The 14,145-nt window shown below is 55.7% G+C and overlaps 2 protein-coding genes across 3 annotated transcripts in view; both read right to left on the bottom strand.

Annotated features, from left to right (window-relative positions):
* Positions 1-2: 2 nt before the first annotated feature.
* Positions 3-2,805, bottom strand: Samd1 (sterile alpha motif domain containing 1). Its single transcript, XM_042277448.2, has 5 exons — positions 1,849-2,805; positions 1,181-1,475; positions 1,002-1,098; positions 794-905; positions 3-705 (listed from the first exon to the last, which is right to left on the bottom strand). The coding sequence occupies exons 1-5, from the start codon at positions 2,746-2,748 to the stop codon at positions 547-549; spliced, it is 1,563 nt and encodes a 520-aa protein (XP_042133382.2). The 5' UTR covers positions 2,749-2,805; the 3' UTR covers positions 3-546.
* A 1,181-nt stretch (positions 2,806-3,986) lies between these two features.
* Positions 3,987-14,145, bottom strand: part of Prkaca (protein kinase cAMP-activated catalytic subunit alpha) — a 24,292-nt gene continuing 14,133 nt past the window's right edge. For both annotated transcript variants that reach the window (XM_042277449.2, XM_042277450.2), the window contains exons 4-10: positions 14,076-14,145; positions 12,429-12,511; positions 10,402-10,528; positions 10,220-10,315; positions 9,972-10,094; positions 5,463-5,627; positions 3,987-5,137 (exon numbers count right to left, since the gene is read on the bottom strand). The exon at positions 14,076-14,145 is cut by the window's right edge and continues 29 nt beyond it. In XM_042277449.2, the coding sequence (XP_042133383.1) occupies positions 5,012-5,137; positions 5,463-5,627; positions 9,972-10,094; positions 10,220-10,315; positions 10,402-10,528; positions 12,429-12,511; positions 14,076-14,145 (790 nt within the window). In that variant the 3' untranslated portion in view covers positions 3,987-5,011. The remainder of the gene's footprint in view (positions 5,138-5,462; positions 5,628-9,971; positions 10,095-10,219; positions 10,316-10,401; positions 10,529-12,428; positions 12,512-14,075) is intronic.

Here is a 14,145-nt window from a genome sequence, read left to right as displayed (position 1 = left end):
TCTTTTTTTTTTTTTTAAAGTTTTATTTAAAAAACCTTCGGTGCAATATTAAAAAGCAATACAGCCAGGTGGAGCAACGATGGACAGACAGAAAGGGAGGAGCCGGAGGACCCAAGGTCCCTTACCTCACCTGCTCTCCAGAGGCCAGAGGTCAGGGTGGGGGAGGGCACGGGGGAGAATGAAGAAAACCCACCACCAGGATGGATAGGCAGAACAAAACACTTATAAGATACATCTGGCTGAACTGAAGAGGGTTTGGGGGCCACAGGAAGCTCCCCTGGTTTGTTTTCAAAAGTGTCCTGGTTTGGGGAGAAAAGGTGGCCCCTGTGAACGAGCCAACCAAGTCCGCCTACCCCACACTCCACTGCTGTGGAGAGGGGATGTACTAAGGTAGGGCGTGAGAAAAAAGGGAAATGGAGGAGGGTACCCCTTTTGGGTAACTGAAGTCTGTTAGGAAGGTTGAGGGTACCCCCATGTCCAGTTCCTGGACTACGGGGGCCCTGCGGGTGAGATCTGGACTGGCTGGGGAAGGGGCAAGGCTGGCGCTCAGCCTAGGAAACCGTCAGGGTCTTCATCCTCAAAGTGGCCTTGCTGAAGAACCTTGATGTGGTGCTCGTAAATCTTCAGGGCTGGGCCCAGGCGGATGGACAGGCCAGTCAGCACATCTGTCCGTTGCATGAGCAACAAAGACTTGCCATCGATTTCCTGGGCGGGACAGAAAGGGCAGGGTCAGTGGACACCTGTGAGGCCCTGTGTGTGTGCAGACATGTGTAGTCCCGGGCTGGGAACTCACCTGCTCTTGAAAAGCAGTGGCCTGCTCTGGGAAGCCTGCCTCAGTGAAGTATTCCACCACATCCATGACCGTCCACTCCACTGGGTCGGTTGGCTTTTCTTTGCGCCCAGGACTGCATCAGAATGGAGAGCAACAGTGACCATGGATCAGCTCTGACTGTCCAATACACCCGGGCGCTAATCCCAGCGTCCCTACCGCCTCAACTTACGGACAGCTAAAAGGTGTCCCATCAGCCCCAGGTAGGGCTGGTTTTCCTGGGGGCAAAGGCACAGGAGATGGAGAATCCGGAGCAGCCGCAACACAAGCTGAGAAGGAAAAGCAGGGGCAGCTCCAGGCTGGGGTTCACAGCTCCCTGCTCTGTGCTGCCCGGCCCAAAGGGGTCCTTACCTGATCCCCCCTCTTTATTCACAGCTGTCATCGAGAACACCTGGCGTGTGCAGCTGCCAGGTGCCGGTCCCCGCCCTTCGTCCTGGCTCTGGTAGGGTCCACAGGGCGACCACTCCTTGGCCCTCTCCTTAGCACTCTGAGGGCCCCGCTCTCCATTAATCTGGTGGTGCTGAGCACCTGCGGGACGGTCACTCTCAGGCACTTCTGAGCCCTCTGACACATTGTCCTCCTCCTCCTCCTCGTCTTCATCATCGTCTTCCTCTTCTTTCTCAAAGACCCGCTCTTCTCCACCTCTCTGGGGCCAGAGAAAGAAGCAGGCAGAGTTAGAGCTCTTCTAGTCCCGGATGGAATCCAGTGTCCGACGCCACCTTTGACAACAACACGGAGTAACTTTTACGCTGTCGCTTCCGTGCCAGGCTCTGGGTTAATAAAGCCCTCAATAGCCAAGTCTTACTAAACTCGCTCAACAACCCCCAGGGGTCGCTACTGTCAGCAATTCTCGGTTTACAGCCGAGGAAACTGAGGCTCCGGCAGATCAGGTCACTGACCAAGATCACCGCGTTCCGAGTCCGCGGGGATCGTGGACGAACCCCGGCCGCCTGACGTCCCGCTCCCTCCCGGGACTCTAGTCCCCGCCAACTTCGCCCGCACCTGCCCGGTGCGCTCACCTTGCTCCGCGCCGCGCGTGCGCTAGCGGCCGGCGGCGCCCGTCCCGGCCTGTCTCCGCGGGGCAGTGCGAGCGCTCCCAGGCGGGTGCGCTCCAGACGGCCCCGCGCCGCCTCTTCTTCCAGCAGCCCCTGCACGCGGCCGCGAGTGAGGCGGCCGCTGGCGCCGCCGCTGCCCCCGAGGTAGCGCACGACTTCCCGCAGGCTCACGGGCCGCGCCGGGCCGCCCGCTCGCGCCGCGCCCCCCTCCGGCGGCGGCTGTGGCTGCGGCGGTGGCGGCTGCTGCTGCTGTGGCGGCGCCGGCGGCGGCGGCTCCCGGGCGGCGACGGCGGGCGGCGGTGCTCGGCGCGGGCCGGCTGGGGGCGCCGCGGCCGGGGGCGCGGCGGGCGCTGGTGGCGGCGCGGCTAGGGGCGCGGCCCGCTGCGCCCGGGGACCCGGCTGCGCGGGGCCGGGAGAAGGGGGCGCTGTGGCGGCGGCCGCGCGGGGCGCCCGGGTCGGGGCGGCGACGGGCGCGGGCGGCGGGGCGGGCGTGGGCGGCGGCGCGGCGGGGCCCCCGCGGGGGACGCGCGGCGGGGCGGGCGGGGTGGCTCCGCGGCGGGGCGGCTGGACGCGCGCCGCGTTGCGGTACGAGATGCTCCCCTTGTAGCTGACCCGAAGCACGGCGCGCTGCTGGATCAGTTTCTCGAGCTCCGCGCGCGTGCGCTCGGGCTCCGGGCCGTGCCGCCGCCGCACCATCCGGCAGATGCGCTCCAGGTCCGGCCGCGCCTTGCGCGAGCGCAGCGAGTCGATGGTGTCCAGAATCCACTCTTGGTAGTGCGGGGAAGCGGCGGACGACGAGGCGGCGGCCGCCGTGGTGGCGGCCGCCGCCGTCTCCGGCGGGGGTAGGGCCGGGGGCCCCGCCATGCCTCCCGCCCGGCCCGGCTGCACGGTGCGCGCTGCCTCCCTCCCAGCGCGGCGCCCCCTCCCCGCTCCCCTCCCTCCGCCGCTGCCCGCCTCCTCCGCCTCCCCCCGGGGGGCGCAGCGCCTCGGCGGAGCGGCGGCGGCGCTGCTGTTTCTTCGCAAAAAAAAAAAAAAAAAAAAAAAGAGAGAGAGAGAGAGGAGAGCGCGCGAGAGAGACAGAAAAAAAAATAGTGAGAGAGAAAGAAAAGAGGAAAAAAATATGCACACACTCACTCACTCGCACGCACGCACACAACAGCCCCGCTTCTGCTGGGCGCGCGCGGGGCCGGGGATGCGAGGAGGGAGGAGGGGAGCGCGGCGCGGCCGGCCCCTCCCCGCCGCCGCCGCCGCACGCGCGCCCTGCGCCCGGGACACTCCGGCCCCCCTTCCTGCTCGCCCTCCCCCGCTGCCCGCCTTCCTCGCTCCCTCCCACCCCCACGCGCCCGCTTTTAAGGTGGAGCCCGGGCCCCCGCCCGCCCCGTGTACCCGGCTCTCTAGCTCACTCCGGCTCGCTCCGGCCCCCCCTTACAACTCCCGCGCGCTTTTTAAGGAGGCGCCGCGGAGTTGGCGCCGGAGCGGGGGCGGGGAGCGCGGCGGGCGGGGGAGGGGGAGGGGAGCGCGAGGGGGGAGGGGACAGGGGCGGGCGGGGCGCGCGGGCGGCGTTCGGCCGCCCTCCAGCCATTGGGCGCGGGACCCAGACGTCCTCGGCGCCCAGCCCCCTCTCCACGCCTCTCCGCGCGCAGCGCTCTCGGGACCGCACTTACCGGGAACTAGCCGCGCCGCGGCCCGACGCGTCGCTCTCCAGGGGAGCCGCGGAGACCTCACCAGCGGCCCTGCCGCACCTAGACGAGGGCTTGGGGGCGCGCGGGGCTCCCGGTTTCTCCTTCTACCCGGCCGATCCCGCTGCAGTTTGGCCGCACCGGTCCGGACGGCTTCCTCCAGTGCCCCTTCGGTCCCGGACTACACGAAGTAGGAGTACGAGCAGATTTGAGGACCCCGAACTCAGGGTCAAAGGACAGTTTGCCCACCCCACCCCTCCTTTCTCTGGCGGGGCGGAGGAAGTGCAGGAATTCCAGCTAAACCCGGTTTCTCCAGGGTCCCGGAGCCGGGGTCTCCGGAGCCTGGACGCTGAGGTCCGAGATTCCCTTTCCAACACCCTGAGGGTGTGAGGGTGTGATCGAAGTCGGGAATACCAGCGACACTTTTATTTTAAAACAAAACTTTATTGGTAATAGTTTTCAAATATGTTTACAACAGCACACTGTTCAAGAGGAAGTCTCATCCTTCGCAGCACACAGGTTGAACGGCCCCCCTCGCCCACCCGGGGCCCCCACCCAGGCCTGAGAGCTCCTCCTGTTGGGGAGAAGTTACAAGAGGGATCAACACAGGGATAATCGGGGTGATTCCCCAGCAGCTCCCCACCTTTCTATTGAGAGACAAGCACAATCAGATCTGGGGTGCAGTGAGTGGGGATGCACAGCTGACAGCTAAGCTAGAAGTGAGGCGCCCAGGATGGGGAGGGGCTTCTGAAGGGGCTAATGCTCGGAAGAATTGGCATGAGACCCCTGGGAAGGGGGCCGGGAGGCTAGCAGCTCAGGGCGAGGTTCAAAGCCCAGTTCCTTCCTTGACAGAGTCAGTTGGCTACCCCGACCTCATCAGAGTGGATTTGGGGAGTGGCGAGGGGGTTTCGGAGGGGTGGGACAGTCTGGAGGATGGGAGGCACTGGTGGAACTTAATTTAAATGAAGATTAAAAAAAAAAAAAACCAAAAAAACCAAAAACCCACTAGCAAGCAGCCCTCTGTACATGTCACTAAAATCTCCCTTTCCAGGTAGGACTGCATGGAAGGGAAGGCTGGCGTTTCTGTTCCTCCTTAGTGTCCAGTGCTGGGGTGGGGGTGGAGGCTAGGCCCCTCTTTCCATACCCTGCCCTCGGTTACACCAGTAAGACTGGGTGTGACTGGAGCTGAGACATTCACTGAGAACAGGCAGAGATGTGTGGGGAGGAGATGTCGGTGGCGGGAAGGGGGCAGCTCATGGTGCTCCTTCCCCAGTGCCTGGCTTTCCTGCTCCCCTAACCTGGGGGTGTGGAGTGGGTGTTAATTAGATGCATGGAACTCTAGGGCCCTCTGGCTGTTCGATCCAACCCTCCCACCCCCAACCAGAAAAAAAGAAAGAAAGAAAAAGAAAAAAAAAATGAAAGAAAACCCATGGGGCACAAGCACACCCCTAAAACTCGGTAAACTCCTTGCCACATTTCTCATTGATGGAGACCCGGATCTCTTCCTCCTCATAGTCGTCAAAGTTACTCGTGTCCCCAGGGCCTTTAAACTTTGGTATGAAGGGAGCTTCCACCTGGAGAGGGATCAAGAACCACCCAGAGTTCATTAGCTGACCTCACACCATTACAACAATAAAGATGAACGGCTTAATATTCGGGAGACACTTGTGACACAGGCCTGTGCTCAACATTAGGATATTGTGTCTTCTTTAACAACCCAACTCACCAAATGGAAGTCACTTCCCAGAGAGTACTTCCTGCCCAAGGTCACAAAGTGGCCAGAAGACCCCAGCATCACGTCTGGTCCCTTACCAGCTCCAGGGAGCCTTCTGTTGTTCAGCCTGTCCCCGACTCCTTCCCTTCCCCCACTCTGGCCATGCTGGGAAAACGGAAGCCCACCTTTCTCTGATAGATGGCAATCCAGTCCGTCGTGGCAAACCACTTGTGGTTCTTGATGTCATTGACCCCGTTCTTGAGGTTCCCAAAGCGCTTGGTGAGGTCCACCTGCAGAAGGTTCCGTAGCAAGTCCTTCAAGTCGGAGCTGAAGTGGGATGGGAACCGCACCTGGAAGGGGGTGTAGACAGAGTGGGGTGCTGCTCACAGACCCAGGGGGTCCAGAATGTTGCCTTTGCCATCTTTTGAGACAGTATTCTCTGCTCCCACTCCCCACCCACCCCCCATGCCCACAGGGTTTTTCTGCCCTGGCAGTCCTGGAACTCTATCTGCAGACCAGGCTGTCTTTGAACTCAGAGATCTACCTGCCTCTGCCTCCCTAGTGCTGGGATTAAATCTGTGCTCCACCATGCAGCACAGGATCTTAATGAATAACTCAAGCTGGCCTTGAACATGTGATCCTGTCCACTATCCTCCCGAGGGTGAGAACTTCAGGTGTGCACCACTACACCCTGACTGAACGGTGCCTGCTTTATCTAATAACAGCCCTCCAGGGAGAATCTGTTAGATGGCTTGTTGCCGTGTGCTGGCACTCACCTATAATCCCAGCACTCAGGCCGAGGCAAGCAGATCTCTGCGATGTGAGCTATTTAAGGCCACGCTGACCTATATGGCAAGTTCCAGACCAGCCAAGGCTACATAAGACCTTGTCCATAAATAAATAAATAAATAAATAAATAAATAAATAAATAAATAAATAAATGTGGCTCACTGATGGCTCTGCTCTTGCAGAGGACCTGTGTTTGATTCCCAGTAACCACATGATGGCTCACAACCACCTGTAACTCTAGCCTCAGGGAATCCAATGCCTTTGGCCCCCAAGGGTGCCTACACTCATGTGTACATATCTACATACAGACACACAAATACACACATAATTTAAAAACAGAGTAAAATAGAAACAGAAATGGCTCGTTGGAGCTAGGCTGAAGCTCTATAGCAGCAGGTCAGTAGCCAGCACGCACGGCACTCTGCCTTTAGGCCCTGGCAGCCATGCAAACAAAAAATATGTATGTTGAGTCCCCTCTGGGTTTGCTGGCTTGTGAACTCTGGGTAAGGCCTGAGAATCTACTACCCCAAGGTCACAGGGAACAGAACTGTAGGGAGGTTCTGTCTCAGGTCTGTAGACTTGTATCCTCAGCTAGGATTCTTCAGGCAGTTCTGCTGGGGTCTGAGGGCTTCTGAAATACGGGTATTTCCTCACTCCGCATTCCTTCAGGGCCAGTACAGTTCTTCCGGTCCCTAACTCCAGAAGCTCTTGGACATCTCTACACACCCAGCCTCTGGACTGATACCCACAAGAACTGGCCTCTGGGAGCCAGAGGTGGTGGCACAAGCCTGTCACTCCTGCACTTGGAAGGTTAATGCAGGAAGGGTGAGTGCCAGGGATGCTCACTGAGACCCTGTTGTAAAAAAACCACAAAAGGCCTGGCCAGTGGCTCAGCAGGTAAAGGTACTTGTTGCCAAGCCTCATAATCTGAGTTTGATGCCCGAGTCCCACACGGTGGGAGGAGAGAACTGAAGTTGTCCTTGACTCACATACACTGACACAGTGGGACATGCACAATGAATAGATATTTAAAAAATGAAGGAAAGAGAAGAGAAAGGAAGAAAAGGAAGGAGGAAGGAGGAAAGGAGGGAAGGGGAGGCAGATTAGCAAGAAAAGCAGACCAAAAGTAAGGAAGGAAACAAAGACAAAGCAAACCAACTGGTCCCTGCTATGCCTTCCACAGGGCTGTGTGACCTTGGCCAGGGCCCTTAACCCCTCCAGGCCTGCACCGGCCTCACTGACATGGGGCAGATATCCCAGGGTTCTGTGATACAAGATAACACCGGCAGGGGCGTGGGAACTGTAAACTGCTACAAAGAGGGGATTATGCTCAGCCATGTGCGGTGGCGCACGCCTGTTAACCCAGGACTTGGGAGGCAGCAGCAGGACCCGGACGGACAGACGGACGGACGGAGTGCAAGGGTGACCTTGATTACACGTGGAGCTGGAGTCCAACCTGGGACTCTGTTTTTAAAACAACAAAATGCCCAGTGACAAAAGGGAACTCACCCCCTGCCTCCTCACAATCTTCCATGAACTTTTTTGTACCGCCTAGGCCACCATCTTGGACATTTCAATTTTTTGTTTTGTGTTTCTTCTGAGTGACACCCTGTAACAGGTCCCCAAATCTCTTTCTCTAACCTCACAACAATCCTCCTGCCTTAGCCTTCTGAATGCTAGGATTAAAGGCCCTTATGAAGGCTAAGTGGTAGCTCACTCATTTAATCCCAGCAGAGACAGAGGCAGGTGGATTTCTGTGAGTTTGCTATCAGCCTAGTCTACACAGTAAATTCTAGACTAGCCAGGGCTACGAAGTAAGGACCTTGTCACAAAAAAAAAAAAAAAGGCACATGCTACCACACCCCCCTGGCTGTTTTTCTTCTGTCTGATGGAAAGTGTTTGTATTTCACTCATAGGTAATGGTGAGTGTGTGCCCAGCCCTGAGTTCCACAACACAGAGGAGGTATCTTCTAACCTCCCAGAGAGTCAGAAGGCTGATTCCCTAGTTTTCAGATGGGTAAAATGAGGCTCACAGAATCAGTGTGATTTTGTCTCGATTTCACCCAATAGTTGTCACAGGGTTGGAACTTGGGGATGGGCTGTGCCCACAACTGGTTGAACCACATATGGAGACTTGGAGCCAACTAGTGGCTGTGGTACAAGATGCTGAAGCAGGGGGGTGACAGCCAGGTTCCCCTGCTAGGTAGGGCTGCTGCACACACAGAGCTAAGGTTCTCAGCCCCCCCTCCCCCCACTCACTTCTCACGGACCACATTCCTTTTCTGTATCTCAGTTCCCTACCTCTCCTGGGGAGCCATTTCTTCAAGGGTATGGCTGAAGAGTGACCCAGGGCTAACCCAGGGATGGTGAGGACATCAACAGTCCTCCTGAAAGGGGTAGTGCCGGCTTTGTCTTTGTTAAGAGATAGGGTTTTACTCTGTAACCCGGGCTGGTCTGGAACTCAGCAATCCTCCTGCCTTGGCTACTAAAGAGTGCTGAGATCACAGCCCTGTGCCCCATGCCAGAGTGACGAAGGAGACTCCACATCTACAAAGGCGCACAGCTACAGCAGGTGAGGTTTGCTGGTGTGGCTTCGGTGAACACCTGGGAACCGAACAAGTTTGCTCTGGACTGGTGTCAGGGCAGTACCTTCTGTAACCAGGGTTCTGATGGAGCTCAGCCTTCCTGACACGCTTGGAACTCAGTCCTGTCAGCTGTGAGATAGATGCTCCAATGTGCATGCATGCACCTGTGTGTGTGAGAGAGGTGTGTGCGCTCATGAGAGGCAGAGAGAGAGGTGTGTGTGTGTGTGTGAGAGAGAGAAGTGTGTGCGCACTCATGAGAGGCAGAGAGAGAATGTGTGTGTGTGTGAGAGAGAGAGAGAAGTGTGTGTGCACTCATGAGAGGAGAGAGAGAAGTGTGTGTGTGAGAGAGAGAAGTGTGTGTGTGTGTGAGAGAGAAGTGTGTGCGCACTCATGAGAGGAGAGAGAGAAGTGTGTGTGTGTGTGTGTGAGAGAGAGAAGTGTGTGCGCTCATGAGAGGAGAGAGAGAAGTGTGTGTGTGTGAGAGAGAGAAGTGTGCGCGCTCATGAGAGGCAGAGAGAAGTGTGTGTGGGAGAGAGAAGTGTGTGTGCGCTCATGAGAGGCAGAGAGAGAAGTGTGTGTGTGTGTGTGAGAGAGAAGTGTGTGTGTGTGTGAGAGAGAAGTGTGTGTGTGTGTGAGAGAGGTGTGTGTGTGAGAGAGAGAAGTGTGCGCGCTCATGAGAAGAGAGAGAGAAGTGTGTGTGAGAGAGAGAAGTGTGTGTGTGTGAGAGAGAAGTGTGTGCGCGCTCATGAGAGGCAGAGAGAGAAGTGTGTGTGTGTGTGAGAGAGAGAAGTGTGTGCGCTCATGAGAGGAGAGAGAGAAGTGTGTGTGTGTGAGAGAGAGAAGTGTGTGCACGCTCATGAGAGGAGAGAGAGAAGTGTGTGTGTGTGAGAGAGAAGTGTGTGCGCACTCATGAGAGGCAGAGCCACCACCAAGCCTGACCTGAGGAGCTTCCAGATTATGTCAATAAGTGGTGTTCTGGGGTGAGCAGGACCAGGAGGGAGAGTTCTGTGTGTGTGTTGCTGGGGAACACATGTTAGACCTCTGCTCTACCACTGAGCCATACTCCTACCTCTGTGGATTCAGGGCAAGTACTCTATATCTGAGCCACACACCCCTGTCCTTGATTTTTCTGAGTTTCATTATTTAGCCCAGGCTATCCTGGAAATTTCTATGTGGCCCAGGCTGGCCCCAGACTTAAGATGCTCCTGCCTCAGGCTCCTGGGTGTTAGGACAATGGGTTGGTGACAGCACACTTAGGTAGGGAAATGTGGAAGGCTGCTTTGGTTCCTTCCAGGGCTGAACTCCATATCCTGGCCTCACCTTCCCAGAGACGATTTTCTCGTAGATCTGGATAGGCTGGTCAGCGAAGAAGGGCGGGTAACCAGCAGCCATCTCGTAGATGAGGACCCCGAGAGCCCACCAGTCCACAGCCTTGTTGTAGCCCTAGAGCAAGATGGGGGGCCATTCGATGAGGCAAGAAGGTGAAGAGGAGATGGTTCCTCAGGGGCAGGGCAGGCTAGTGAGGTGGAGCAGGCCTCAGGGGTGGGGCAGGCTGGTGAGGTGCCTACTTTGCTCAGGATAATCTCGGGGGCCAAGTACTCAGGGGTCCCACACAAGGTCCAAGTACGGCCTTTCACGCGCTTGGCGAAACCGAAGTCTGTCACCTGTAGGCACAAGAATGGGCAGTAGGTAGGAAGAAGGGCCACAGGCTTCCATGTGCCCGGGAGCGCCCTCCCCCGGCCGCGGGCACCTGAATATAGCCCTGCTGGTCGATGAGAAGGTTCTCGGGCTTCAGGTCCCGGTAGATGAGGTCCAGGGAGTGCAGATACTCAAAGGTCAGGACGATCTGCGCCGCGTAGAAACGGGCATGGGGCTCGCTGGTGGGGACAAGCCAGGAGGGGATGTGTCGGTGAACATGACCACATCCTCAAGTGGTCCGCAAGTGGGTGTGTGTGCCCACAGAGTAAGACAGCCCATGGCGAGCTAATCAAAATGCAGATTCAAGGCTAGGCATGATGCCATGCACCAGTGGTCCCAGCTATGTGAGAGGCTGAGGCAGGGGGATTACATGACCCCAGGATTCCAACGACAGCCTAGGTAACATTCTGAGACCCAACCTCTAGTGCAAAAACTGGGGAGCCTGACATGGCACATGTGTGTCACCACAGCACTGGGAGGCAGGGGCAGGACTGGCGTATGTCTGAGGTCAGCTTGGGCTACATCATGATTCTAGGCCAGTCCAGACTACTTAGTGGGACCGTGTCAAAAACAAAACAAAAAATCAAGCTTCCCACCTCCCCATATTCTAAGCTCTATAATTTTATTCCAAACTCAGCTAAAACAAACTTGAGCTGGAAGGCTTAGAAGGGACAGGTGTCTTGCTGAGGAGTCAACTTATCCAAGAAATTAGTTCCAGAGGATTTTGTCTGATAATCAGAGTTTTGGAAGAAAGTCACCAGGGAACATCCAAGTGTCAAAACAAAACCACTTTGCCAGGCACGATGGTATACACCTTGAACCCCAGCACTCCAGAGACCTATGAGCTGTGGGCCAGCCTGGTCTACATGGTAAGTTCCAGGCCAGCCAAAGTTACAAAATGAGACTCTGTCTCAAAACAAAGATAACCCCCAAGTACCTCACAGGGTCAACCACCAAGGACTACAGGTCTTGTCTGTTTGCTTTTGCAAAGTCAGGCAAAGCTGACGTTCAGAAAATGAGGACGGCTTTTAGAACGCCCAGGGGAAGTGAGCTGCGAGTCTCAGCAGCTGCCCAGAGGAAAGTGAAGGGGAAAGCTGCCTCGCCGTGGGAGTCACCAGCAGGGAGGGCAGCCACAGGACAGCAGGCAGTGACGTGGACGGGAGAAAGGAAGCACAGGTACCAGAAAATCATGCTCAGGGTCGGCCAGCACCCGAAAGACAGAGACAGAGAGAAACCAGGAAAGGTGCTCTTCTGACTCAGGCCAGCCTCACAACGGCACACGAAGACTTCACTGTTTGACTTTGTTTGGAAGGTGGTTGCTTGTGTTTGAGCCAGGGGCTTTGTATGCAGCCTCGGCTAGCCTCAAACTCCTGATTCTCCTGCCTCGACATCCTCAGTGCTAGGATTAGAGGTGTGCACCACCACACTTGACAAGATGTTTGGATTTTAGTGTATATAAAATATATTTATATCTAGTTGTCAAGTAATATATTAGTATAAAATTTAAAACCACATAAAATTATGCACTGATTAAAAAAAAAAATCTAGCTAGGTGCAATGGTGGGTTTCTGTGGTTCCAGGAAGCTGAGGGAGGAGAACGGAGTCAGCCTAGGATTTGAAGGCTAGCTTGGGCTACATATTATGATCTCTCTCCCCCCACCCCACCCCCTTTCTGTGCTGGTCACTCAGCTTGGCTGGCTGAAACATCAGAAATTGCTTAGCAAAACAGGAACAAACCCACAGGGGCTGAGTGTGACGACAGCTGCCTGTCACATCAGCACTCAGGAGACAGGACCAAGAGGATCTTGAGCCAAAGACCAGCTTTGGCTATAGAGCAAGACCCCGTCAATAAACAACACACACACACACACACACACACACACACACACACACACACACACACACACTAAATAAATAAATAAATAAATAAATAAATAAATAAATAAATAAATAAATAAAACAAAACAAAACAAAATCCCACCAGAAGCCAGAGACATCACTTTCCATTTCTAAGCAGACTAGACTCCTGCATGTCCCTGGATGGTGGCCCCTGGGGTGGCAGGGTTGGAGCCTGCTTACCTGAACCTTCCGATCCGCCGTAAGTGGGAGAACATCTCCCCACCAGGCACATACTCCATGACCATGTACAAGTTTGAGTTGTCCTGTGGGAGGCAAAGTGAGTCAAGGCCCTGTCTCCAGCCACTGGGCCCCAGCTGAAGACCACAGTGGCCTGGAGGGGCAAGCATTGAAACCTCAGTGACCACTCTCTTCCCAATGGTCCACGCTTCAAGCATCAGGAGCTGTGTTTTCTCTGGGAGCAGGAAGAGGCAGCTGCTCCTCTGTTCTCACAAGGGGAGACAGTGAGCACCTGGACGCTGGCCAGCTGGAGTTCTGCAGTGGCCACTGTCTCAACCTTCAGTTTCATCATCTGCCAAACAGGTAAGGCAGAATCTGCAGGACTCAGAACAAAGCAGCCTGTGGGGCATGATGGCACACAGCGAAGCCTCAGCCGCTGGGGTGGGCGAGGACTCTGAGACCAGCAAGAAGAAAACGTAAGCCTTGCTAAAAACAAAACAAAAAGTATTACAGGTTGCTGGCGAGGTGGCCTGCCGTTCCAGGCTCACAACCAAAAAACCAGAAGATTATGAGACTGAGGATGGAGTTCAGTTGTAGAGCACTTGTTGGCCACACACAAAGCCATGTGTTCCATCCCCAGCACAACAAACAAAACAAAAATTGATAGGGAATGATGATGCACACCTGTGATCTCAGCACTCAGGAAGCTGAGGCAGGAGGATCGTGAACTCTAGCCCAGCCTGGGCTACACAATGAGACCCTGTCTCGAAAAACAAAAACTAAGCCAGGCAGTGGTGGTGCACACCTTTAATCCCAGCACTCGGGAGGCAGAGGCAGGCGGATCTTCGTGAGTTCGAGGCCAGCCTGGGCTACAGAGTGAGTTCCAGGAAAGACGCAAAGCTACACAGAAACCCTGTCTCAAAAAATAAAACAAAACAAAACAAAAACCAAAAAACCCCAAACAACAACAACAACAACAACAAAAAGCAAAAACTATGAGGGGCGTGGTGATGCATGCCTTTGATCCCAGCATACGGGAGGCAGAGGCAGATGGATCTCTGAATCTGAGGCCAGCCTGGTCTATAGAGTGAGATCCAGGGCAGCCAGGCTACACAGAGAAACCCTGTCTTGAAAACAAACAAAAAACTATGCACTTCTGTACAGCTCCTGCACGGGGAACTTCTGGGGACAGGCTCTGCTGACTGCCATTTAAGAGGCGTTCCCACAGGTTCTTATGCACCTGCAAGAACTCCTTACTCTTACAACCTTACAACGTGAGGGCTGTGCTAAGGCCCACTGCACAGATGAGAAGAGCAAGGCCCAGTGTGGCCGGTGACTCTCCTGCGGAACAGAGCGGGGAGCAGCTCCCTGGTTGCCTAGTGGCAGTTTGTGTTCCTGGAATGAGTCAGGGTGGTGATTCTGAGGGTGGTCATTCAGGCTGGGTGATGTGCCCGAAGTTACTGAACTAGCACTTAGCTAAGGGAAGAGCTGAACCGGGTACGCAGAGCCAGGTCCACCCATTTCTGGCATTCCTCCTCCAAGGGTCTTCTTCCTTGAAAGTGGGTGGCCCCAGCCCTGGGGATCAGGAGGCTGTGCCCAGCATGGGCTAGGATCCACCCTCCACCCTCCAAACCCTGGCTGTGCCCTTACCTTGAAGGAGAATTCAAGTTTGACCAGGAACGGGAAGTTGACGGCCTGCAGGATGCGCTTTTCATTTAGC

Source organism: Peromyscus maniculatus, chromosome 5 (assembly GCF_049852395.1).
Source record: "Peromyscus maniculatus bairdii isolate BWxNUB_F1_BW_parent chromosome 5, HU_Pman_BW_mat_3.1, whole genome shotgun sequence".
NCBI classification, from domain to species: Eukaryota; Metazoa; Chordata; class Mammalia; order Rodentia; family Cricetidae; genus Peromyscus; species Peromyscus maniculatus.
The sequence above is the reverse complement of the archived record's forward strand: the minus strand, read 5'-3'. Positions and strand labels throughout refer to the sequence as shown.

What these genes read in the sequence shown, in the direction of transcription:
- Samd1 (XM_042277448.2), bottom strand. Translation starts at nt 2,748, where the DNA reads ATGGCGGGGCCCCCGGCCCTACCCCCGCCGGAGACGGCGGCGGCCGCC. An exon ending in GAATAAAGAGGGGGGATCAG is followed by an intron (nt 1,099 to 1,180) that starts GTAAGGACCCCT and finishes TTTCCTTCTCAG; the next exon opens with CTTGTGTTGCGGCTGCTCCG. An exon ending in GGGACACCTTTTAGCTGTCC is followed by an intron (nt 906 to 1,001) that starts GTAAGTTGAGGC and finishes ATTCTGATGCAG; the next exon opens with TCCTGGGCGCAAAGAAAAGC.